The sequence below is a fragment of the Camelina sativa genome, chromosome 3 (genome assembly GCF_030686135.1).
Source record: "Camelina sativa cultivar CO46 ecotype springtype chromosome 3, ASM3068613v1".
Lineage (NCBI taxonomy): Eukaryota > Viridiplantae > Streptophyta > Magnoliopsida > Brassicales > Brassicaceae > Camelina > Camelina sativa.
Genome location: NC_141882.1, coordinates 10,385,692 through 10,411,383, shown reverse-complemented (window position 1 = coordinate 10,411,383; position 25,692 = coordinate 10,385,692). Strand labels below are relative to the sequence as shown.

The 25,692-nt window shown below is 37.2% G+C and overlaps 5 protein-coding genes and 2 pseudogenes across 10 annotated transcripts; 3 read left to right on the top strand and 4 right to left on the bottom strand.

Moving 5' to 3' along the window:
• The first annotated feature begins 877 nt into the window (after nt 1–877).
• LOC104776590 (putative methyltransferase PMT2) lies at nt 878–4,871 on the top strand. The gene is made up of 7 exons (XM_087501963.1): nt 878–1,907; nt 2,356–3,013; nt 3,111–3,321; nt 3,420–3,714; nt 3,798–4,187; nt 4,282–4,359; nt 4,439–4,871. The coding sequence occupies exons 2-7, from the start codon at nt 2,363–2,365 to the stop codon at nt 4,662–4,664; spliced, it is 1,851 nt and encodes a 616-aa protein (XP_087358089.1). The 5' UTR covers nt 878–1,907; nt 2,356–2,362; the 3' UTR covers nt 4,665–4,871.
• Nucleotides 4,813–6,776, bottom strand: LOC104776592 (sphinganine C4-monooxygenase 1). 2 transcript variants are annotated; one of them, XM_087501974.1, is made up of 2 exons: nt 6,371–6,509; nt 4,813–5,615 (listed from the first exon to the last, which is right to left on the bottom strand). In XM_087501974.1, the coding sequence occupies exon 2, from the start codon at nt 5,536–5,538 to the stop codon at nt 5,065–5,067; it is 474 nt and encodes a 157-aa protein (XP_087358100.1). In that variant the 5' UTR covers nt 5,539–5,615; nt 6,371–6,509; the 3' UTR covers nt 4,813–5,064. The 2 variants fall into 2 exon arrangements, with proteins under 2 accessions (XP_087358100.1, XP_087358104.1); XM_087501978.1 differs by having other exon boundaries at nt 4,856–5,618; nt 6,367–6,776.
• A 458-nt stretch (nt 6,777–7,234) lies between these two features.
• On the bottom strand, nt 7,235–9,339 carry LOC104776588 (origin of replication complex subunit 6). Its single transcript, XM_010500685.3, has 10 exons — nt 9,010–9,339; nt 8,862–8,908; nt 8,645–8,749; nt 8,451–8,531; nt 8,255–8,366; nt 8,106–8,168; nt 7,921–8,008; nt 7,752–7,816; nt 7,523–7,619; nt 7,235–7,421 (listed from the first exon to the last, which is right to left on the bottom strand). Exons 1-10 carry the CDS (start codon nt 9,127–9,129, stop codon nt 7,345–7,347), a joined length of 855 nt encoding a protein of 284 aa, XP_010498987.1. The 5' UTR covers nt 9,130–9,339; the 3' UTR covers nt 7,235–7,344.
• An 89-nt stretch (nt 9,340–9,428) lies between these two features.
• On the bottom strand, nt 9,429–12,596 carry LOC104776587 (cullin-3A). Its single transcript, XM_010500684.3, has 3 exons — nt 12,125–12,596; nt 11,822–12,004; nt 9,429–11,666 (listed from the first exon to the last, which is right to left on the bottom strand). Exons 2-3 carry the CDS (start codon nt 11,980–11,982, stop codon nt 9,629–9,631), a joined length of 2,199 nt encoding a protein of 732 aa, XP_010498986.2. The 5' UTR covers nt 11,983–12,004; nt 12,125–12,596; the 3' UTR covers nt 9,429–9,628.
• Nucleotides 12,597–16,232: 3,636 nt separating this feature from the next.
• Nucleotides 16,233–17,566, top strand: LOC104778863 (putative F-box/FBD/LRR-repeat protein At1g22000 pseudogene; annotated as a pseudogene).
• Nucleotides 17,567–17,719: 153 nt separating this feature from the next.
• On the bottom strand, nt 17,720–20,865 carry LOC104776586 (pentatricopeptide repeat-containing protein At1g26900, mitochondrial pseudogene; annotated as a pseudogene). Of its 4 annotated transcripts, none has more exons than XR_015591068.1 (5): nt 20,657–20,842; nt 19,029–20,549; nt 18,351–18,397; nt 18,191–18,257; nt 17,720–18,023 (listed from the first exon to the last, which is right to left on the bottom strand). The product of XR_015591068.1 is annotated as a pentatricopeptide repeat-containing protein At1g26900, mitochondrial pseudogene, transcript variant X4 (transcript). The 4 variants fall into 4 exon arrangements; XR_015591067.1 differs by having other exon boundaries at nt 18,141–18,257; nt 20,657–20,833; XR_766136.3 differs by having other exon boundaries at nt 18,141–18,257; nt 19,029–20,865.
• Nucleotides 20,866–24,692: 3,827 nt separating this feature from the next.
• LOC104776585 (large ribosomal subunit protein uL16y-like) lies at nt 24,693–25,551 on the top strand. The gene is made up of 2 exons (XM_010500683.2): nt 24,693–25,182; nt 25,266–25,551. Exons 1-2 carry the CDS (start codon nt 24,782–24,784, stop codon nt 25,417–25,419), a joined length of 555 nt encoding a protein of 184 aa, XP_010498985.2. The 5' UTR covers nt 24,693–24,781; the 3' UTR covers nt 25,420–25,551.
• Nucleotides 25,552–25,692: the final 141 nt, after the last annotated feature.

Genomic DNA, 25,692 nt, shown 5'->3' with positions numbered 1-25,692 from the left:
TGTTTGTAATTGGTATTCGGATAGTCACCACACAACTTCTTTTATTGGATCTGAATCTGAATCTGAACTATGTAAGAAACATAATTAGCTATTTTGATGGATAATTAAAACTCTTTCTTACGAGGGACTGAAGTAGGTGACCTACACCCGACTTTTTTTCGTTATTTTCTTATCAACAACGTTACTGATTACAGCCTTACCGGTCGTAAGAATTTTTCTTGAATTAATGGTCTTATGAAAATTTGGAGCACTCAACCACCACTCCACAATACTTTTAAGTCGGTGACTCGCAAGAAGATATAGTGGGTCGTCTGACCCAAGTAGAAGATTGGAGTATCTTGTTTTCTAGTGGGAGTCAAACATAAATGATCATTGAATAGAATAAACCAAAACATAAATTTAGATGCACGTATCCCATTATTCTAAGAAATGGCTTACAATAAATTCTATAAGTTGCGCAAAAACTATATATTACTATAAACATTTATAGCATTAGCACAAGTACAAAAAGTGATAACTAAGAAGAAAAGAAACATTGTATAATTTAAACATTCGTTCATAAAAGATCCAAAACCTTTCATTGTCATTGATCTAGTTTTTGATGATGATGATTTTAGTAAACAATAACTATCCATACTAAAAAAAGAACATAATTATCCATATATATTCCAACATTAAACCATACATACTAACGAAGACTACAAAAGAATCACAAATATTAATTACATAGCATAATTATCAAAGAACAGTCCTGAGATTCATATACAGCCGTTGGATCCAAAAACACTAATCATCAGCGGCCGTAGGATTTACTAGTACGCGGTTTTGCAACCTCGCATGCTTTCTATAAGAAAATGGTGGACCCATGTTCAGACTTGAGAGTTGGAGAGGTATGTTCTTCCCTTCTCTCTCCCCCAATCCATATAATTCAAATTTTCACACTACTCTAGTGTTTATCACTTTTTTATAATGTCGGTGTTAATCCTATTTTATTCTGTAATTGTTTTTTTATAAAGTTTACTATTTGACAACAGAACTCTATTTTTTTCCTTCTCTTCCCAATTGCTACATTTTTTTTTTTTTAATTCATTATGGATGAAATAAATCTTATACTTGTGATTCTGTTTTATAAAGTCACTACGAAAACCAACTAAAGCTCACTTAATTTATCTTCTATTGATTTAAAAAAAAAAAACCCATTATGGATGAAACAAAAAAGCTATATAAAAAAACAGTTTGAGTAAAGTGAAAAATGAAAATAAAGAAAGCAGTGTAAAACAATATAATTGTAATTGTAATCAATTAAAGTAAAGATTTCAGCTTTTCTTTTCATTCCTTTTCTTTCTGTCACTTATTTTTTTCTCACATTATCAGCTTTTATTTCTTTATTTCCTAAGTACTGTATATAGCTTTTTTTTTTTAATTTCATTTTATCTTATTTTCCTCAAATTTCATGCCTTTTTTTAATGATCATTTCCGCCGATTTTAGGTTAAATGTTTTTTTTCTTTTGTAAAAATACTTAAAAAATGAAAATATCAGACGTCGATTGAATGAATCTAATACACAGTTCTCCTCTTCTCTCTCTCTCAATCTCAATGGCTCTGTTTTAAAAATAAAGGGCAAAATATAATTTTCTCTCCTCAAATAAACAAAGTCGCCAGCTTTATCTCTCTCTCCCATGGCTAGATGATGACGATTCAGATTCACATAAAATAAAAACTAGGGTTCCCCCCCCCCACAATTTGCCTTACACGTTTCCATCATCAAATCTCTTCCTTCCTTTCTCCGTCATCATCATCAATCATCATCTTCCCCACCGACAACAATCTCGGACTTTGTGGATTATTGACTTCTGTGATACAACCAATTGTTTCACTCTGGATCTCCCAGATTCCTTCTAACCTCTGTATGTTCTCTCTGCTTTCTCCTCCTTTCCGACATATCTATCTATGTTTTTCCTAGATCGACCTTACCGTTTGTGTTTTGTTTTTTTTTATATTAAATCTGTTTTGTTTCTGTTTTAGTGATTATAGAGACTAGTGTTTCTGTAGCTTCTTGATAGATCTCTTTTAAGGCTTTCGTTAATCTTACGGATCTTTGTTTTTATTTACGTTTTTTTTATTGCTTCTCCCTGAAGACAGCACAGCATAAAGTTTAAGTCTTTACGAATGAGAGTGGGCACAACAACACACACATGTCTAGTCTTAATAATCTAAACAGACTTGAGTTTCTCCTCTTTAGTGTTTTTTTTTGTCTTGATTTCTATCTGTTGTTGTTATGTTTCTAAAGCTTCTGATCTGTTTTTATTTTTTACTCTTGTTGATCTGATTTGGAGCTGATCTGTGTTTATGTAGATCAATCATGGCGATGAAGTCTAGTTCTGCTGATGGTAAAACCAGAAGCTCTGTTCAGATCTTCATTGTGTTTAGTTTATGTTGCTTCTTCTACATTCTGGGAGCATGGCAACGAAGCGGGTTTGGTAAAGGAGACAGTATTGCTCTTGAGATGACAAACAGTGGTGCTGACTGCAACATTGTTCCGAGCTTGAACTTCGAGACTCATCACGCAGGGGAGTCCAGTATTGCTGGTGCTTCTGAAGCAGCAAAGGTCAAGGCTTTCGAGCCGTGCGATGCTCGTTACACGGATTACACTCCATGTCAAGATCAGAGACGCGCCATGACTTTCCCGAGAGATAGTATGATTTACAGAGAGAGGCATTGCGCACCTGAGAAGGAGAAACTACACTGTCTTATACCAGCTCCTAAAGGATATGTGACACCTTTCTCTTGGCCTAAGAGTCGAGATTACGTGCCTTATGCTAATGCACCGTATAAAGCATTGACTGTTGAGAAGGCAATTCAGAATTGGATTCAGTATGAAGGTGACGTTTTTAGATTCCCTGGTGGTGGAACTCAGTTCCCTCAAGGTGCTGATAAGTATATCGATCAGCTTGCTTCGGTGATACCTATGGAGAACGGAACTGTTAGGACTGCTTTGGACACTGGTTGTGGGGTAATGTCTTTATGTTTTGATTGTCTTATTTGAATTTTCAGAGTTTGATATTCTTCAATAGTTACATAGTGGAATTAAATATGAAACGTTTTGTTAGGTTGCAAGTTGGGGAGCATACTTATGGAGCAGAAATGTACGTGCAATGTCTTTTGCACCAAGAGATTCACACGAGGCTCAGGTCCAATTTGCTCTCGAGAGAGGTGTTCCTGCTGTTATTGGTGTTCTTGGTACCATAAAGTTGCCATACCCAACGCGGGCTTTTGACATGGCTCATTGCTCTCGGTGTTTGATTCCATGGGGAGCAAATGGTTAGAACCATTTCTGATCTCATGATATCAATTTGACTTTCATTTTGTATGAAAAATATATCAGTTAGTTACAATGGTGGTTTTGTGTGTTTTAACAGATGGGATGTATTTGATGGAAGTTGACCGTGTGCTTAGACCCGGTGGCTACTGGATTCTATCTGGTCCTCCAATCAACTGGAAAGTCAACTACAAGGCATGGCAACGTCCCAAGGAGGACCTTCAAGAGGAACAAAGAAAGATTGAGGAAGCTGCTAAACTTCTCTGTTGGGAGAAAAAGTATGAACATGGTGAGATCGCAATCTGGCAGAAGAGAGTCAATGATGAGGCATGCCGTTCAAGACAAGATGATCCTAGAGCCAATTTCTGCAAAACTGATGATAGTGATGATGTCTGGTAAGTATTCATTTGTTGTTATAACCTCATTTACTTTTCTTGTTAGAAACATCTGCATCAAGTTTAATTGTTTTTGGCTCTAGGTACAAGAAAATGGAGGCATGTATTACGCCGTATCCGGAGACAAGTAGCTCAGATGAAGTAGCTGGTGGTGAGCTTCAGGTTTTCCCAGATAGGCTCAACGCAGTGCCGCCAAGGATCTCTAGTGGTTCCATCTCTGGTGTTACTGTTGATGCCTATGAAGATGATAACCGACAGTGGAAAAAACATGTGAAAGCATACAAGAGAATCAACAGTCTACTTGACACTGGAAGGTACCGTAACATCATGGACATGAACGCAGGGTTTGGTGGATTTGCTGCTGCTCTCGAGTCCCAAAAGCTTTGGGTTATGAATGTTGTTCCCACAATTGCCGAAAAGAATAGACTTGGAGTTGTATATGAACGTGGACTCATTGGTATCTTCCACGACTGGTAAGTTAAAAAAACAATACCTTCTTCTTCTCACTCAACTTCCTTAACTTTTTATTGTTTCTGGTTTGAGAGACATGGTTTACATGGTTTTCAGGTGTGAGGCTTTCTCTACATACCCAAGAACATATGACCTAATCCACGCAAACCACCTCTTCAGTCTTTACAAGAACAAGTATGTATATATCTGTTTTCTTCAATGACTCGTAACAAAAACTTTCAGGACGCTAATGTATGAATCTGAAACTCTTTAGGTGCAATGCTGATGACATTCTTCTGGAGATGGATCGAATTCTCCGACCAGAAGGAGCTGTTATAATCCGAGACGATGTTGACACATTGATCCAGGTGAAGAGAATCATCTCTGGAATGAGATGGGATGCGAAGCTGGTTGATCATGAGGATGGTCCTTTAGTTCCTGAGAAGGTTTTGATTGCTGTGAAGCAGTACTGGGTCACCAACTCCACCTCGTCTCACTGAAGCTTCTTTCGTTCCGGGGTGACCTGACATTTTGATCAAATGATAGAGCTTTCTCTCCTTAGGGAGAGAGCTACAGTCTTGTCTTAAAACACTTTTATCGAGTATCTATTTATTAATGTTATAGTTTATATTTCTTTCCCAATCCAAAAGCTTGGAACTTGTGGTGTATCATTGAATTCTCAACTTAATAGTTTTTGCATAAGCCAACTCTGTTTCATTCTCTTCTTACAAAGTCAAATTTAAATAATCAACACGTATATTATAGTACACCACAACGTGTAGTGTAATATATACAAATCTCAAACCCAAGGTTAATGTAGCTCTAGAGAGAAGCAAATCAGCTCCTCTGATTACAAAGTAAGTCTCTAGGTGTTCCAAAAGCTCAGGCTCTCAACTCAAATCAGTCTTTAACTTGTTTAGTTGGACGAGCTTCAAATCCGCCATCTTTCCGTTTCTCAAGTGAGTAAGGCATGTAAGTACCGAGAATCTGATCCCACATGACAAAGAAAGGCTGAGAGAAGTTGAATTTGCTTCCATAAAGCTGATGATGCACATCATGATACGCAGTGTTGTTCTTAAACAAGATATGGAAGAGATTCCCAGGGAGGCAGAGTCCGCAATGGTCATCCACGGTTTTAATAGTTGCAAAGGAGAAGAAGAAGATTGAAGTTCTTGGAGACATACCCGAAATGAGAAAAGATAAAGCGCCACCAGTTGTATCGAGTATAAGTCCTTCTACTGGATGATTGTATAGAGCTCCATAGGCATAGGGAACAACAAGCCTATGGTGCTGAGAGTGGATATGTTTGTACAAGAACTTGTTGTGATGCATATACCTATGCATGAAGTATTGCCATGTGTCAAGGACTAACATGGCGGTTACACACTGGCTAGCTAAAACCAATAGAGAAAACTGTTTCGTCTTGCTGGAATCAGCATCACTTCCTGCACCTGCAGATGAGATACAACATAATCAAAAAAGGTTTACTGCCAGAAAAGAGAAAAAGAAAACTATAGACTCGAAGATTCAGAACGTGTAGAAACACCGTGGAAAAGTTCATCCTAACATACAGAGTTCAAGAGATGTAATGACATGTGATTGACTAATACAGTCACAGCTTCATAAATAGAGAACATGTCCAAGCCATAAGCTGATAAGTATGAAACTTCTGTGAGAAAAAATTGCTTCAATCATCAAATGGTTAAGCAAACACAGTGAAAAAGATTCTACCATAAAGAGGTCCAGAGATTTGATTGTACGAAAGAAATGGAATCTATCAGAAACATTGAGTAAAAGAATATGATCTATGAGACATACTACGTTGGGTATAATCAACAACCGATGAACATTTCCTGTGACACCCATAGTGTCTTATAAACACCATCCAGAATAAGATGAAGGTAAAATAAAAATGCTACACAACGGGACAATCAAATCACTGAACAACCAATGTCAGGCCCAGAACAAGATAAAGATAATTCCTTTACATCTCAAACAAACACCAAACTATCCATTTCTAATTCACATCTCATAAAGGATTCAGAGATAGATCAATTACAACATTTGAGCTCAGTAAGAGAACAGAAGAGCCATTACTCCAATTCAACAAGTATACATCACATTACTAATCATTACTCGTATCCAGCAAGGGAGCAATTTGACATTATTTTTAATCATAATGTTAATATGGGTATGGCAGCTTTACCGTGAATAGAAGGATAGCGACGATGGCTTGAATAAACTGCTGGAGAAGAACACCTTTAACAACATTGGACTTGGAGACAAGATTCATCTCGTCTTCTTCAACCTTGGAATGTAATCTATAGCTCTCCAACGATGAGAGCGATACATAAATCCCAGAGTAAACCCAATACACCACAATCGGAGCAAAAGCTCCCAGTAATTCGTCAGATGGAACAAAACCCATCTCCCTAATTCCACCTTCAGATCCTTTACAAACTTGTGGGAATCAGTGAAAATGAAACGGGAAAATGCGGAATTGGACGTAAAAAAAAAAAAAAATTGGAAATTTGACAATTGGAGAAATGAAAGAGAGGACAATGGAGAAATAAGTAATAGATATACTCGAAAGAAAAAGCTTCAAAAATTGGAAAAAAAAGGTGAGGTTTTTAGGGTTTACAGTTTTTTTTTATTTTGCCAAATCAATCATCAATGGATATAATTTGGGGAAGAAAGAGAGAGACAGCCAGACAGTAAACTAAAATAGCAAAAGCCTATCTTTGTCTACGTGGCACACGATGAAACGATCTAACTTAAGATAGATCTTTTTTTTTGACCGTTCGATGGAGAAGCAAGTGTGTTCCTTTATCGTGTTCGTTAGTATACTTGATTATGTTCTTCCCGCGTTTTGTTATATTCTTGTTTTCAAGTTGTACCTGGAGCCTGGACTGGAGGCTTGGAAAAGAGACGTGTGGTGGACCAGTAAAGTTAACCTAACCGATGCTTACCAGTTGGGTTTACGAAATATCATTTTAAATATTCAATTTATCATAGTTTCCTAAAGATTTTTGTGTCATTGTTTGCGTAGAAGTTAGAAATAAAATGTGTATGGGGGGTTAAAAACACTTGTTTTCAAGAATTGTCATTTACACATACATTATTCCTTGTGATAAAAACAACAATAAATTGAAAAGGATCCGAGTCCGAATGTGTGCAAGGTTATGAATCAACAGGCAACTCTTTTGTCTCTGTCTTCTTTGGGAAATTGAGACTGGCCTGAATAACTCTCTTAGATCCTGCAATGTGGCACAATATCCAGATACATCAGCAACAAAGAAAACATACAAGTGAGTCATTTCTTGGTTGGTGATAAATTCAGTTTACAAAAGTTCAGCACCTTTCTCTGGATTCTGCTTGATCGAATTGACGACTGTGGATTTCCAGTCCTCATACTTAGCCTCTTCCATCTTCTTGTGTCTTTTGTAACATGAAGACTGCAAAAGCAAATTAAATGTAGTGTGAGTTGCAAAACAGCCACAAGTTTGAGAACAAGTATGTGCATTTGATCCCTCACAAAGAGAGACTGATACTTCCGATTACAGGAAAGCCAGTTGCCAATAAAATACCTCTTCATCAGATGAATATCCACCATCCTCAAGTCTCCTCTTTCCAGGTAACACATCAAGCAAGTCTGAGGAAAAATTTGCACATAATTGATTAATTGTGTTCAAGATAAGCAACCTTCACTGCACTGAACTAGACTAGTAGTGAATATAAGACGAGAAGAAACCATACCTCGGTTTCCTTTCACGTCCTTTGCATCTTTCTTTTCCTTTGAAATCCCAACACAGTCAAAGCAAAGATCCGTCATGGAGGTTGAGACCTGTTTTAAAAGAGCAATGTAGTTCCAACGTTCAGTACTTGGGCAATCGGGTCATACATTAAAGATATTAGCTGTGTCTGGATGATATAACACTTACGCAAGAGAACTCAGACTCTGATGTTCCACAAACCTCAATCAGCCTAAGTTTATCTACCTTAAGCTGCATATAGATAACACAGAAAAAGTTCAGAATCTAAAGATATTATAAACATTCCGTCAAAAACAGAAAGAAATCAATGTATTTACCTTCTGCTTCTTAGCACATAAATAAAAAGCAGCAGCTGTAAATACAGGTCTAGTAAAGTCAGCATTGGCCCGTCTCGACGCTGGTAGTGATGCAAGAAACCGTTCCTTATACCTATAGATCCATATGAGGCATTTCAACAAACATATGCTAGGCGAAATCATTAAGTACACAATTGAAGCGCCGAAGAGGGCTTACGAGGAAAGAACATTTTGCACAGATTTGATTATCCTAACGCAGCCAAACTGAACAGCCAATTCTCTTACATTAAGCTTAATCCTGAAATGTCCATCAAGAACACACACACATCAATCAATATAAGTCCACCACCACCAACAGAGATTCATTAAAACAAGTTGGAAGCAAAAAAAGACTTGAAAAAGGAAACTCACTTGATCCCAATAACGTTTTGAAGACTATTGAATGATCTAGAGTAAGCCTTTTCAGACATACCACTCAACTTAATCGCTGCTTGTCTATCGAATAGAATCTGCAATCTAGCGATTAGATTCGAATCGATTAAGTCAGATACTGCACAATAAATGATAACCCACTAATGGAAATCGAAATCGATAACACAATCAATTTATGAAAAACAAGAAATTTTACCTAGAGGCGGCGATCTCCATACATATCACAGCTTTACAGATCTCACCCTGAGTACACCAAAAACAAACACTCCCGAGTTCAAATAGGGAACACCGTAAGGAACCAATCAAAAATTGAGACTTTAAGAATTCAGAATCGGATGACTTACAACGCCGATGATGGATGAATCGAACTGGGCATCACAAAGACGGCGGATCTCTGCTGCTTTTCTGATTAAAAGCTTGTTGTTATCCAGACCAAGTTTCCTAGCTATGTCGGAGATATCCATATCCTCTTTCAAATAGTTTCCCGGCGATTGAGTTAAGAGAGACAAAAGAATCAAAAAGGCTGAGAGTGAGAGATATTTTCGAGAAAAGACAATGGAACTCACTACCAATTAAGGGCAAATGGAAAACGCTATTAAAGAAAACGTTGCCACCGTTTGGCTACGAAACGGAGTTTGGCGGGATTTTTTACGACTGATTGAAATTTTAGCCGCGAAGATTTTTTTTCGCTCTTAACCAATTTATAATAGGCCTAAAAAGGCCTTAGCCCGGCCCATAACGTCCTAAGTAAAAAATAACAATATTCCGATCAAATACGACATCGTTAAGGAAACAAATGTATATCCCAGTAACGGTAGTAACAACAACACAGTGTTGGTTCGTTCTTACCGACTACCGTACAGTTAAGAAGCTTTTACACCAAACAGACGAAACAAAGGGAGCAAAGAAACAAGCGGGGTAAAGCCTTTTTTGTTTTTTGGGGTTGTGGTATTCAACTTATTTTTAGGCTAGATAGCGGTAAAGTTTCCGGTCTGTACTATCCCTTTCCAAGAAATCACGTTCAATGAGCGACTCGATTCTCTTCTTTATCTCCGTTGGGTTAGCCAGGAACCGTGGCTGCAACTGTTTGGTCACCTCTGCGATTATGTTGTTGTGGTCCAGTATTTTTCTGGACTTCATGATCCTCACAATCGCTGCTTCGATCTGAGGTTTCCTGTCTTCTTCCACTCTCTGTCTCGTCTCTTGCTTCTCCGGTTCTGTCTCCTTCTGGGCCACTACGGTTCCTATCTTTACTTTGTAAAACTTGCTCGTGAACTTCTCGTTTACATAAAACGAATCCTCCTCTCCTATGTCCTTGCTCATGGGTTCTTTCTTTATGACGTTTTTGCCTTTTACACATGCCAGCGACTGCAAACAGCGTTTCAGATCTGATGCCGGGATTTCAGTAGCCTGTTCAATCTCTTTGTAGCTGAGACGATCAGCGTTATTGAACAGCATGAGAACACACATCTGGAAAGTCGACACGTTCAGTTCATGTTTCTGACCCTTTCCAAAGACGGCTTTGATATCAGCTGTGCCCATGTTAGTTTGCCAGGTTAACCTTCTACCGGTATGGGTCCCAAGGTAGTAAGAACGGAACTTCTCACAGAGAACTGACACTTCAGCTGGGAGATTACAAGGTACTGCAGGCTGTGTTGGCCAAGAACCAGTTGTAAGAACCTGAACAATAAGTGTTGGTCCTTCTGAAAGCTCAGGGTGACTGCCATAAAACCCGCGCATTGTGTCCTCTGAAGTCTTCATGTCAGTGAACATGCCTTCCAATTTTGAAGTGAACTGATAGCCACATTCTGTCTTCAGTTTCACTATCAAACTTCTTTCTGCGTCATCCGACACAGTTTTGCCTGAGAGAAGCCTTTTAGCCAAATGCTGCTTGTAGTACTTCTCAAACACATCCTTCTCTTGTAAATAGCGGAACAGCATCATAACTTTATCGAGAATAACCTCCACATCCACATCGACGATACCCTTAATCCCTTTACGTAGCTTGTCATCAACAAACAGGGAGATGAACTCAGGAGAACGAGCATTCAAGTTGATGAAATACTCGAATGAAGAGTTTAGCGCGTTCTGGAATGTTTTATCATTGCCGAAAGCCGTGCTGATGACTTTGTCATATTTATCCCGCTCATCCAATAGTCGCTGAACAAATTCCACCGGGTCCTTTGACTTTTCCGGATCAGTAACCAGTTGCTTTCCCATCTCCCTAAGATGTGAAGTCATCACATCTCTGACGGTAAGAAGACCGTTGGTAACCCTGCGGAACAAGTTGTACATCCTACCCAAATCCTCATACTTGTCATGCAGAAGCATATAAACCAGACCTGAATTCTCCATGTGAACGAGTCTCTGCATGTGGTTGGCAATCATCTCTTTCTCAACCACACTGGTAATCTTCTCTTCGCTCTTGGGATCCAAGTAGTGTGCTACCCTATCTATTTCTTCGGTCAGGCGCTTCTCAGCTTTCTTTAGGTAATCCCCACAATCACAAGATTCAATAAACTCCTGAGACTCAACCTTGTAAAACTCAGAAGACGCATCCAAAAAAGGCTTCTCAAAATCCTCCTGATACACAGATTCACCCAAGTCCATAAACATCTTAATCACACTCCTCATCAAACCCCTGTCTATGACTTCACCAGTCCGTTCCTTCTGCACTAGATCAAGAAGAGTGTTTAGAAGCCTCGTATGTATCTTAGTGAAATGCACAACGTTATCCCTCCACAAGCTAAGCCCCATGGGATGAACATGTGTCTTTTTGGTGCTCTCAATGTAAGTCCTATCCATGTACATGAGAATATCCCGAATCATCTCCAACGCTTTGTTGTGGTCATTCCATTTCTTATTGAGCTCTTCAAGGAACGATCCTCCCTGAGCTGCCTCAATCAGCTTGGATTTTTCTTTGAGATGAGCAGTCATAGTAACAATAAACCCAGTGTAAAGCTTCTCACCAAACTTATGCAGGACCATGTTGTATGCGTTTCTGGAGCAAAAGAATGAAACAAACATAACAAAATCATTCGCCCAGCTAAGGAAAATAAAACACGAAACCTAAGCTGAATCCAAGTAATTGAGATTCTAGAAAACACAACCACAACAATTCGTGCAGGAATCAAGAGAGAGAGCAAAAGGAGATACCTGTAAAGCTCTTCGAAACTGAGACCGCTAGCATCTTGATTGTAAATCTGATGGATCGCACGCTCAAGAATCTGCCAAGTTTTATCAGCGTATTTGGGATCTACAACGACTCGATGCTTAAACGCCTCTATCTGAAAATTCCTCTTCTTCTGATTACTCATTTTTTTTTTGAAAAACCAAAACCTGAATCCCAAAGCAAATATCGACTCAAATCAATCTAAAATTCCAAGAAAACAACAACGATAAATTGAAACGGAGAATAAATAAAAACAAAAAGGTGGATCGAGGGAATCGGAGACTGACCGGAGAAAGAGGGATGATCGGATTAGGGTTTGGAATTGTATTCTTAGCTTCCGTGAACAGATTTGGGGGAAATTAAAAAAGGAAGGAAATAGAATAATAATTGAAAAGCTTAAAGGTGAAGAAGCTTATAAAGCCTATGGGTATTTGCAGCGTCGGTGTGTGTAGATAGAGAGAGATCGGAGAAGGAGAATTTGAAGGTGGAGGAGAGGTTCTTTTATGAGAAGAGGAAGATGATGATTAAAAAAAAAAAAAAATGGAGTGGAAGAAAAAAAAAAAAGTGAACCCTCCGTCTCTGTTGGTGGTTTCGATACTACGAGTTAATAATTTTTTGGTATATTTTCGTCCTTTGGTATACCGGTTGAACGGTTCTATAATATTTTAGAATCCCAAAAATTTACTATTTTCGAAAAAATGTTATATTTAACATAACACATGTTTTTTTTTTTTTTTGACATTTTCCCCAAAGAAAACTAAAACCTTTTTGTGCAAAAGAAAAACTTCTATGGGTATGATTTTTTTTGTTGTCTGCATCATTGTATTTTTTTATATCTTTTAACTAAAATTTATAATCATTATTTTACTATTTTAAAAATAATTAATATGCATAAATGTAAAACCAGTAAAAAACCAGCAGATGGCCTTAGTGTCATTGTTTAAAAACTGAAAAAAAATTGTGAATTTATTTACAAAAGTAAGATCCTGATGGAATCACTTACATGCTCTTAAGGTGTGAAGATAATAAAATAATAATTCGAAATTATTTTAATTTTTGTTCCGCTCTAATAAACGGCTAAATAAATATGTGTCGTCATCTCTGACGTTCCCCCTCTCTCTCGAATTTCGAAATCGTTCTCTAAGCTATCATCTCAACTAATCCCTGTGCAAACCGATTAGTTCTAGTTTAAAAACATACAGGTGCATCATTAGAACAAATTACAAGTGCATTCATTTACTAAATAAATTATAATTTAATTTGAGAAAGTACAATCATATACTAAATAAAGTATAATTAAATTTGAAAATTACATTCATCTACTCAATAAATTATAAACAAATACATCTATTCCATAAATTTGTTTGATTTAAAAATTATAATTAAATTTGAGAAAGTACACCCATCTACTAAATAAATCAATAGAACATGTAGAATACATAATATACATACTATAATTTTTTAAAAAACATAGAAAAAAGGTAGAATGCATGCTCTAAACTTAACATGACAAATCGATCTAAGATTAATCTATTCTCGACAAAATGACAAAGCTTCCTTCACTTGTTAATGTATTTTTCTTTTTTTGGCTGAAAATTAGCTGAAATTCGATTTAATACTTTAATCTAGTTAAAGAATATATTAGAAGTAATTGAAAATTTGATTTAAAATGTATCTCTACTAGAATTATTTTTTTTGGTAAGAATCTCTACTAATATTTTTGCAGCACTTTTTGCTCAGAAATATATTTTAGAAAACATTTACTATTGAATGTCATTAAATGCTTATATTCATATCCAAACAAGTTTAGCTAACTCTGTCTAACATAATTCTCTTTATACCCAAACATAATTAAAATATTTTAAATCATTAGAGAAAACATTAGAGAAAATTTAGAGAAAATTCTCTCGGCTTGACCTTGGTTAGTTTGTTTGTTTCATGGACTTGATGATTCCTTGTAAGAAAGAAAAGGGCAAAACAATCAAAATCGAGTAAGAACTTTGAGGGAAACTACGTCTTCCACGCAAAACATGTGAAAGCAATCAAGTTCGAGTAAGGACTTTGAGGGAAACTACATCTTCAACTTAAAACATCTCTAGTGCCTTTCCTCTCCTTTGTCTTGACAAAGTTGGTTACTAATTCCAGCAATTAAAGTGTGTTAGCGTTGTGATGTTTAATTAGGCTCAACTCTATTCAATCAAACATAATCAGGCTGTATTAATCGTGACTGTTATATCATCCCACCCTTTTGTATACACCCATTTCTTTAATACTTGAATATTAGTATACCAGACTTTATAACCAGTGTTTTGTATTTTGTAATTAATTACCCTCAGTCACTCTGTCACTTGGCCGAACTAATAGGATATTTGTTATGAAACTATGAAACTGGCTTTCTTAACTTCCGATACACTGTTTTACGAGGGATAGAGTCACCGGCACATCACCTATCATCAACTCTCTCTCACAAGCGACACATACGTCACTATTCATTCATCAAACAATGCATGTCTTTGGAGAAACCTTGTTGTCATGCATGTTGCCACGTTCTCTTTGATTTCATGATATGTTAGAAGATAGTGGAGGTTGCTTCTCAAGGTTAAAATTCAAATTTTAAAAGTTTTTGTACTAATCAGGAATCATGATCAACCATGGAATATAATATAGGTTTGTGATTACTTTTTATAGCTTTAAAAGTAAAGTTGTGGACATCTTTATATCCTCAGATAAGTCAGATTCTCTAGTAGGTTCTTGTGAAACTGATTTCTATATTTTCTAGTTGTATTCGTTTTCTAAGAAAATTACCTCTAATCCTTGAAAAATCATTATCTTGTAGAATTCCTATTCCAAAGAAACTCCAATGTACCAATCCAAAAAACTTTAAAACAATAAATCTCAATATTTAATTCTCAATATCTTAATAAACATATATAGTCATGTGAGCACTTCCCATTAATTATGAGGAAGGTGTCCAATGTCCATACTCTTTAGTCTATATAGTACTCCAAATGTAATCTCTCTCTCTCTCTTCTTTGAGCTGAAATCATGTATACATTTTTGTTAATGTCTGCAATTAGCAATAGCTTGATATACTTCAAATGTCATAGTATAGACTAACAAAACATTATTTCCAGTTTCGTAGTCGTAGAAACACACATCACATATTTTTTGGAACTCGATTGATTCACTTGTTGAAGAGGAAGCTTAAATGTGTGGTAGTGTTGAGTTTAGACAGTTGAAAAAAGCATCAAATCTGAGATTTGGCTTCTCAGCGACCTTGACATAAAGAGATCATGATATCGCTTAAAATCAAAAACCAAAAGCAAATCACCAAAAAAAAGCATAGTTTCTATTCTAGTAAAACATAGTGTACCTTACTATTGATTTATTTTGTGGTGTGTGCATCATATAATCTGGGAATGGTTTATCTTTTGAAAACCCGTATTTCTCCTCTATCGATTGTTAGCATATGTCGAGTGTTAAATTGTTTACTCCTATGCTCAACAAAAAAAACAGTTGGTTACTTATTAAAACAGTTAAACATAATCATAATTCACTATATTATAGAAATCTACTCTACTTACGGAAAACGGAGAAAAAAGGCATAGTAGTATATTACTAATATGACATCAATGTTTGATTCTTCAAGCTCGTCAAACACAAACGAAAGGGGTTAGGGTAACAGAGAGAAGAAGCGCCTTATCTGCTTCTTAGAAATCTTCTCCACTTCTCTCTCTCTCTCTCAACGACTTTCTCTCTTTCTCTCCCTATCAAATCCCTTCTTCTCTCTATTACGCGATCCTCTGCAATATTAAGATGCTCTATCGCCACTGCGTTTGGTTCCTCTTCACCAAAATAGACCAAATCAAATACCAAATGTTTGTCTTTTACAATTCTTTCTCCTTTGTATATTTAGCTATACATTCATCAAACAAGGAACACAACATTGCTAAGCGTCTAAGTCTCAAATATTCTCAAAATATTCTCAAAGATATGTACATATATTTATGGAAAATGGATAAATATATGCATGTCTTTCACTATACATTCATCAAACAATGCATGTCTTTTACAATCGTTTCTCCTTTGTATTTATAGCTAGCTATACATTCATCAAACAAGGAACACAACATTGCTAAGCATCTAAGTCTCAAATATTCTCAAAATATTCTCAAAGATATGTACATATATTTATTCATCAAACAAGGAACACAACATTGCTAAGTATCTAAGTCTCAAATATTCTCAAAGATATGTACATATATTTATTTGTATACCTTCCAAAAGTAATTGTAACCCGGCCCTTTCACTTTTGGGGTTTTAAAGTGTCAATGCGAGTTAAAAACCTAGCGACAAGAAACAAATTAGGGGTTTCTCCGTGTCACACCTATAGGCTATAGCGACAAGAAAGACGAGACCAGGGGGTTGGTTCCACTGGTGAATAAAATTATCACATCTATGGGTTTCTTAAGTTGTTGGTCTTTTTTGTGGGATATTATACACAACGAGAAGCATCTATCAACTGTTATAGAAACCGAAGGTTGTCAGGGAATCGAAACTAGGATCTGTGCTTTGCCCGACGATTTGCTCTTGCGAATCTTGTGCTACGTCCCCACAAAAGATGCAGTCGCCACTTCAATCTTGTCTAAACGATGGCGTTATGTCTGGACGATGCTGCATATACTCGAGTTCAAAGACGATGGCAGCGAGAGCGTTGGGTGGTTTACTGAAAAGTCATTGCAACTCCATAAGGCACCGAAACTAGAGAGCTTGACTGTCCAACTCGGTCCACGTTGTCCTGTTGACGTTGATGTCGGAAAGTGGGTTGAGAACGCAGTTATTAGAGGTGTGGAAGAGTTAGATTTCAAGCTCCTATGGACCGCACAGCCCACAAGCTTTCCTAAGTGCCTTTACACATGCGACACGCTCGTTGATTTAACTCTATCCAACCAGATTCTAGTGGATGTTTCTTTCCCGGCTCGCCTACCATCTCTCTTATATCTGACTCTCGCATACGTGGTGTATAAAGACGAAGACTCTCTTTTTAAGCTTTTATCAAGTTCCCCTGTTCTCGAGTGGCTGATGGTGAGTCGACGTGAGGATGACAACTTGAAGAACTTTACCGTGAAAGTTTCTTCCTTAGAAACATTATTTTATCAGGGTGCTGAGGTAGGGGATAATGAGTTTGATGAGGTAGGGGATAATGAGGTTGATGAGGTAGGGGATAATGACTTAGTGGTTGATGAGGAAGAGGATGTTGATGATCTCAATGGATGGTTGATGATCTCGATGGATGGTTGATAATAGAATCCCCTTCATTGACAAAGTTGGACTTATTTGACGTTTGGGACTATTGCTTGATAGAGAATATGTCTTGCCTTGATGAGGCATTCATCACTAGTGTGTGTTCCTAATCACGATGAAAAGTTTCTGAGATCTCTTTCTTCTGTCATACATCTACTTTTATTGTTTACCAAATCAATGGTAGCTAGCGATCACACATCCCCGTTCCTCTTCTTTGTTCCTTGTTGCTTAGTCAACTAATGTTATTTTTTTAATTTCTGTCACAGGTTGCAAGCTGTAACGCCATCAAGTTCTCTCCGCTTATAGAGTTTTACTTTCGTCCAGATGATTTAGTAGATTGGTTGGAACCACTTATGTCTTTGCTTCAAAATTCTCTTAAACTAAAAACTCTTACGATTGACACTGTAGAGCATCTTTATTGGTAGGTTTGTAATTTTGGGTTCTTAAATTTTTTAGTATTAAAAAGTGTACTTTTATAAAATAAGAACTTTTTTTATGTTAATTAAATTGTATTCCTCCAATGGTAAACTCTTATAAGTGAGGTTCTTAGTTTTGAAAAAAAAAATAATGTTTAAATGTTTAGACGATGAAGATTTTATTATTGCATTTCCTAAACTTTTAAACATACAAAACACAAAAACATATTAAAATAGAAATAGAATTACATATCAAAGCGAGACTCAGTCACAAAATATGTCTCCTGTATAAATTATTAAATTTCATATGCCCAACTATATGCATTCAAGAGAAATTACACAGAAATTCAAAAAAAATTGGAGAAACAAATCTCACCCCTGTTCGTCGTCTCTCTGGACTCCAGAAACAAACCCCAATCCAGTCTCCAAAAAAGGAATTGACCATCGTTGTGTAAGATTGCATCATCTAGAGAAGGAAGAAGCAACAACAAAATCCATTCAAAAAAAGAAAGAAGATATTTGGTAGTTTCTCTATCGTGTGTGCAACGAAGAATAAACTTTGACGGGGCTGAATTAGACTCACAACTTATGTATGGGGAGAATTTGAAGTGGACAGGGAGGAAGACTCACAACCTGTATCGAGTGACCTGAGCAAAGCATACATCACAAGCTCTCCACATAAGATTCTCCGCATATGATCCTGCAAAAAATGGACTTCATATGAGAAAGACAAAAACAAGACAAGGGAGTAGAAACCAAGAAGTTGCAGTAAAACATTAGTTGGCAATCAGACCTTCAAATCTTGTTATGAAGCAGATGATGGGAGCTCGCGTACAATAACTGCAAGACAAAAAAAGCCATCCAAGAATCAGAAGGAATGAAGTGAGACCAAATATTATTCTGAAAGCACAAGAAAAAGGTAAGTTTAACCCATCATTTCATTAAATGAATCAGTTACCAGGGCTATGCTTAAATATTGTAACTTTAGGGGTCGTCATCTACTTGACAAAATGACAAAAGCCTCCCATCTTTGCTATCGGTGATTGAGATTGAGATTGACTAAAGTTCAATGGAAAATAATTTAACAAGAAATCCGAATATTTTACTAGTGATTAGCCGCTACTTACGCAATTCGAAATATTTCAACCTCCTTGCATTAGTAAAAAACGAGCCCACTAAAAAGGAACAAACTCATCCGGTTTTTTACCCACTGAGTTTAAGTTCATAGCAAAACATCATATGACATTTTTAATGCATCCTATGCTCACCCAAAACCTAAAACAATTAAAACAAGGACAAGCAGAGAAGTACACGATGTTTAGGGTCGCTGAACATCACAGTCATATAGATTCACTACCCATCAAAACTGTTTCATTAAGCTCAATTGTCTCCTATCTCTATACATAGTTACAGTCCTAAAGCATAGAATACTCCATCAAGAAAGTATAATTGTATAAATACTGGGTTTTACCTTATTGCTGCATCTGATCCACAATTTGCTGATATAATATATTCAATACAAAGGTCAGACAGAGGTGAATGAACTCAAGAGATTGCCTATTCTATTTCAATGGCGCTGTATCCAGCTTCTTTTCTCGCTTTATTCAACTCATTATCTAATGATTTTTGTTGACCTTGTGAATTCCCTGCAACAGCATGTGTCCCAGCAAGAAGAATTGCATCAGCCGGATGTATATCATCCATTTCAGCCAATCTCATCATCACACTTTCCCCCAAATATGCATTCCCATAGACTCTACAAGCAGCTAGCAGAGCACGCCAAGCTGTTGAATCACTTGTGATAGGTAAATTCTTTATTAACTCGTATGCTTCCTCCAACTGCCCCGCTCGACCCAAAAGATCAACCACACAGCCATAATGTTCAACTTTGGGAGTTAAGCGATAAGTCTCAACCATTTTCTTAAAGCATCTGATTCCTTCCATTACCAACCCTCCATGGCTACAAGCATTCAGCAAAACCAAGAAAGTAATCTCATTGGGTCTCACTTTGCTGTTCTCTTCCTCCATCTTATTGAATAGTGTCATTGCCTCTCTTGCTAGTCCATGAGCTCCGTAACCCGAGATCATTGCGGTCCAGGACTTTACATCCTTATCCTTCATTCTATTAAAAATCTCAACAGCTTTGTCAAGCATGCCTAGTTTTGCATACATATCAACGAGTGCAGTACCAAGTCTTGCATCCAAGGCTATTCTTTCCTCTTCCACTAACTTCCCAACACTCCGTCCTACAGAGGCTGCCTCGTTCTTCGCACAGGAAGACAACAGCCCAACAAATGTAGATGAACTCGGTTTCATTCTTTCGTACTTCATCTGCCTCAGTAGCCATAAACACTCTTCAAGGACACCAATTCTGGCATATTGATCAATCATACAATTCCATGTAACAACGTCCTTTCGGATGGCCCAATCAAAGATCCTGCGTCCTGAACCGATTTCCCCAATTTTGGAGTACATACCTATCAAAGCTGTGACTAAATGCAAGTCTAAATCAAGACCAATCTTAACACATAACCCATGAGCAGATTCTGCTCTAGAAAAGTCTCCTAGATCACCAGTAGCTGAAAGAAAGCTAAGCAACGTACTATCACTAACAGTTACACCACTCTTCCACAAATCCCTGAACAAATCCAAAACCAACTCTTGCTTAGAAACCTGAAGATACCCATTCATCAAAGTACTAAACGAAACAGCATCAACACTATGCGGCATTTCATCGAACACTTTCCGAGCATCATTGATCCTCCCACAAACACAATAAAAATTAAGGAGAGCATTCCTCAAATCAGTAAAAACCATGAGCCCAGATCTCAAAACGATCCCATGCAACCCCTCACCGATTGAACAATACAATTCACGTGAACATGACTTAAGAGTCGTGATAAACGAGAACCGGTCCAAGGTGAGACCTTTAGCTCTCAATTGGTTGAAAACACGAAATGCTCGCTCCGGCTCATCGCTCATCGCATACCCTCTGAGCATCGTGTTGAACATAAAGAGATTAGTGTTGGAGACATGTTGAAAGATCGACGAAGCGTATCGAATGTCTAGTACAGAGGATAAAGCAAGAAGCTTGCTCACTGCGAAATCGTCCTTGTCAATCCCCGTTTTCACCATGTAGCCATGAATCCGAGAAACTTCAACGATGTCTCCGCAAGACCTTAGGTCGCCGATAAGTTGCCGACTGAACACAAAATTGCGACTCAGGCGTGACGTAATCGCCGATGTCATCAGAGTTAACGTCGCCGGAATAAACACGTTTACACTGCTCTGTTTTTTGACCTTTTTAAGCTTTAAAGTTTAAACTGGGCCTTAATTCTCTAATGGGCCTATTTTTTTGGATTCGAATCAAGTTACGTGCCGTAGTGAACTAAGAGCAACGGCATTGGTGGGGGACAGTTTTTGATCCCTCGATTTTAATAATAATATTTTGAAAGTTTCTTATTTTTAGTAAGAGTATTGGTGTCTATTTGTAATTGGTCCCCCAAATAAAATAATAATATTTTAAGAATTTAAACATTAATTTAAAATTGAAAAACAAAAACATACAATTAGGAAATTAATAACAAATTAGGAAATTAATAACAGAAAACATAAAAACATCAAAACAAAAACAAACATTTTTTTCAACTCATAGAAATTTATAAATCAATCTTCATTATATGGAAGATGTCCAAAATTAGTCCAAATATGCTCAATCAAATCTTGTTTTAGTTGGTCATGAGCTTGTTTATCCCGAATTCTTGTTTGACGAGTAATCGTACCGTTGATATTTGAACCCACAACGGCGGCACCAACGGTATATGTTTGATCCACATGTTCTCCTTGTTGAAATTCAGAAACAATGTTTCGGTAACTGTATGTATGTCGTTCATCTTCGACAATCATATTATGGAGTATTATGCATGATCTTATAACATTTGCCATTCTGTTTTTATCCCATAAACGAGACGGATTTTTAATAATGGCGAATCTAGCTTGCAAGACTCCAAAGGCACGCTCAACATCTTTCCGCACAGCTTCTTGTTTTTTACAAAAGAGAGATTTTTTCATACCTTGTGGAAGTCGGATAGATTGAATAAAAGTGACCCAATTTGGATAAATACCATCAGTGAGATAGTACGCCAAATTGTACTCCCTTCCGTTTACAACGAAATTGACTTTCGGAGCTTGACCGGTTATTATGTCATCAAAAACATTAGATCGATCAAGAATATTAAGATCGTTCATAGTACCTGGAGCTCCAAAAAAGGCATGCCATATCCAGAAGTCATACGAAGCTACCGCTTCCAACACGATTGTAGGTTTTCCGGTTGATCATGAATACATTCCTTTCCAAGCCGTGGGACAATTCTTCCACTCCCAATGCATACAGTCAATGCTCCCAATCATCCCGGGAAATCCACGCTGTTCATTCTGATAGAGTAGTCTTTCTAGGTCCTCTGGTGTAGGACGTCTTAAGTATTCATCTCCAAACAGTTGGATGATGCCGGCAGTAAACTCGTGCAAACATTTCCGAGCTGTTGAAGCACCAATTCTTATATACTCGTCAACACTGTCAGACGAACTACCATATGCCAATTGACGAATTGCTGCAGTACATTTTTGTATAGGTGATAGACTAGCCCGTCCGGTTGCATCCTGGGTTTGGCGGAAATACTCTATTTCGGTAGAGAGACGTTGAACACAACGCATGAATAAAGGCTTGTGCATGCGAAACCGTCGCCGGAATAGATTTTCTGGATAGGTTGGAGTGTCACTGAAATAATCATTCCAAAGATTATTGTGACCTTCTTCTCGGTTTCTCTCGATGAAAATCCTTTCGTTTGGCTCATTTGGTTCCGGGATATTATGTGAGACATCATAAATATTTTGTAAATAAGCGTCAAAATCATCACCATCATCTCCTTGGTAGTGATAATGATTATCATCTCCTTGGTAATGATAATGGTTTGAAGATGATCCCATTTCAAATAAAAAAAAAAAGACAAAGGAAGAGACAAGGAGATATTGAAGAGAAAGGAAAAAATAACTTGTTGTTTTGTTGCTTTGATATTGTTTGGTGTGAATGTTTTGTTGGTTTGATAGGGTCGCATATATATAATGGAAGACTTGTGATAACCCGTGATAATAAAACAACACTGATCCGTGATAGTAAAACAACAATGCTCCGTGACAGAAACAACAAGTATCCGTGATAGTAAAACAACAAGTATCGAAGATAACAAAACAACAAGTATCATTACAAAACAGAAAATTAGATAACACCAAATAAACATCCGAGTCATTACATTACATGAGCACTCTAACTAGAACACTTGACTGTTAAGCAGGTTTAAGTAAGAAGAAGACTGATATAATGGATTCGTAGAATCCATTATGAAGAGAAGGGATTATAGAATGAGTAGAGAAGAGAATGGATTAGATAAGAGAATGAGTAGAGAATGAGTAGAGAATGAGTAGAGAAGAGAATGGATAAGCGAGTAGAACTGAAAGAGATTTATAGTCGAAGAAGAAGGTTAAAAGGGGTTATGATAGAAAGAAGATGGTTGGGGTTTAGTAGGTTAAAAGATAACTTGCAATAAGTAAAAAAACATAATGACCTAACAACAAATGTCTAATCAAAATTTATGACAAGTACACTTCACAAATGCATTCAATTTATGTGACTAAACAAGACACTATGAACAAACCAGCTAGTTCATATACAGTACACAACAAGCATTAGCCGGAGAATCTGAGCTTTTATGACTTACTACCAAAGTAGTTTACAACTAAATCAAATATCACACAATAATCGATTGAAACAAGCTATACACAGAGACTAATCCGGTAGTTTACAACTACTTTTGTTGAGTTAAAACCAGAGAGTAGTTTACAACTAAATCAAATATCACACAATAATCGATTGAAACAAGCTATACACAGAGACTAATTCGATAGTTACAACTACTTTTGTTGGGTTCAAAACAGACAATAAACTATAGCTAAATCAAAAATCACACAATAATCGATTGAAACAAGCTATACACATAGACTAATTCGATAACCCTAAGTATCGTTACCATAATAATCAGAGACTAATCGATAACCCTATACATCAGTGACCATAATAATCAGAGACTAATCGATAACCCTATATCGATAACTCTATTTCGAGAATCAATAACCCTATTTCGATAACCCTATTTCGATAATAATCGATAACCCTATTTCGATAAACAGCGATAATCAGCGAACCTATAATCAACGATATCTCAAATTGGATGAAGAAAAAATACCTTATTTCGGACGATTGAACCGCCAGACAAGCTTCGGGAGAGATAGAAGACCGTCGCGGCTTGAAATCTACGATGGTCGTCTCGTCTCGGCTTCGGAAGACACAGAACTTCGGGAGTGAAGATCGGACCAGCTTCCGGAGAGAAGATCGGCTACGGGAATTCGTCGAGAACTTCCGGTGAGAAGATCGGATCGCCTACGGAAGACACAGAAGATCGGCTCGCCGTCGAGATAGAAGAGAGAAGTCGCGAAGTTTGTCTCAAAAAATTGTTTTGTGTTTACCCTAGACTATTTCTTCTTCCAATCAGAAACAACCACGTGGCCAAGTCGACGAACGAAAAACATCCCCTTTGAAGATACGTTTCTTCGTTAATGGGCCATTTTTCATTTATTTAAAAACCAAAACTCTTGGGGGACGGCCCATGTCGACGCCGATGCCCTTGCTCTAAGTTCTTTGTTTTTTTGTTCATCCTTTAAAAATTAAAATTCTCACGCCGTAGTCATCTTCTTCATTTCTAGGGTTCTAAACCACCGATCGAGGAGCCGAACCAAGACGATGGGGTGAAGTAAGTAGATTGATAAATCATCTCTTAATCTGATCTATGTTTTGAATTTCTCTGAATGTAATCCCTTTTGGTAAGTATAGATAGATAGATAGATCCTTTGCTAGGGTCAGTGTAAAAGATGGATTTTTCAGAATTGGGTTGTCTATTAGATTTGATTAAGATCGGGATTTTACGTTTGTATTAGGGTTTTGTTTGAATTGAGTATCGTAAATGATTAAACTTGTTACTGAAGATGTATAAAAATGTAATGTAATTTGTAGGACCTGCGAGATGTTACTGTCAGATTAAGGGAAAGCCATACCCTAAATCAAGATACTGCCGTGGTGTGCCTGATCCTAAGATCAGGATTTATGATGTTGGTATGAAGAGGAAAGGAGTTGATGAGTTCCCATTTTGTGTTCATTTGGTTTCATGGGAGAAAGAGAATGTGTCAAGTGAAGCTCTTGAGGCAGCTCGTATCGCTTGTAACAAGTACATGGTTAAGTCTGCTGGTAAAGATGTGTTCCATCTGAGGATAAGGGTTCACCCGTTCCATGTTCTGCGAATCAACAAGATGCTTTCGTGTGCTGGAGCTGATAGGCTTCAGACTGGAATGAGAGGTGCTTTTGGTGAAGCTCTTGGTACTTGTGCTAGAGTTGCTATTGGACAGGTTCTTTTGTCTGTGAGGTGTAAGGATAACCATGGAGTTCATGCTCAGGAAGCTCTTCGTAGAGCTAAGTTTAAGTTCCCTGGTCGACAAAAGATCATTGTTAGCAGGAAATGGTAACGATTTTGTTACTTTCTTTTTTGTTTTTTTTTTTTTGGCAAAAGGCTTCTTGTTGATGTTTGAGTTTGGAAATTTTCAGGGGATTCACCAAGTTTAACCGTGCTGATTACACAAAGCTAAGGCAAGAGAAGAGGATCGTCCCTGATGGTGTGAATGCCAAGTTCATATCTTGCCATGGTCCTTTGGCTAACCGTCAGCCCGGAAGTGCGTTCTTGTCAGCTGGTGCACAATGATGCAGATGACTTGTGGATGTCGATTCGATATTCTAGTTTTGACAAATGTTCGGTTTTGTTATCATTTTGTTAACGACAGTTTCGAACTATCATCTTGCTGTTCTATTATTGTTCGTGGATAAGACTTGTTTTGTTATTGATACGGATCGTGGTATCAATAAAGCCTTAACTTGAGCCCAAAATTTCTAAAGTTTCTAATGATACAAGACTAGTTCTTATTAATGGATTATTAGGTTTCCTTTCCATAATTAGATTTAGGCTTCTGAACTTATT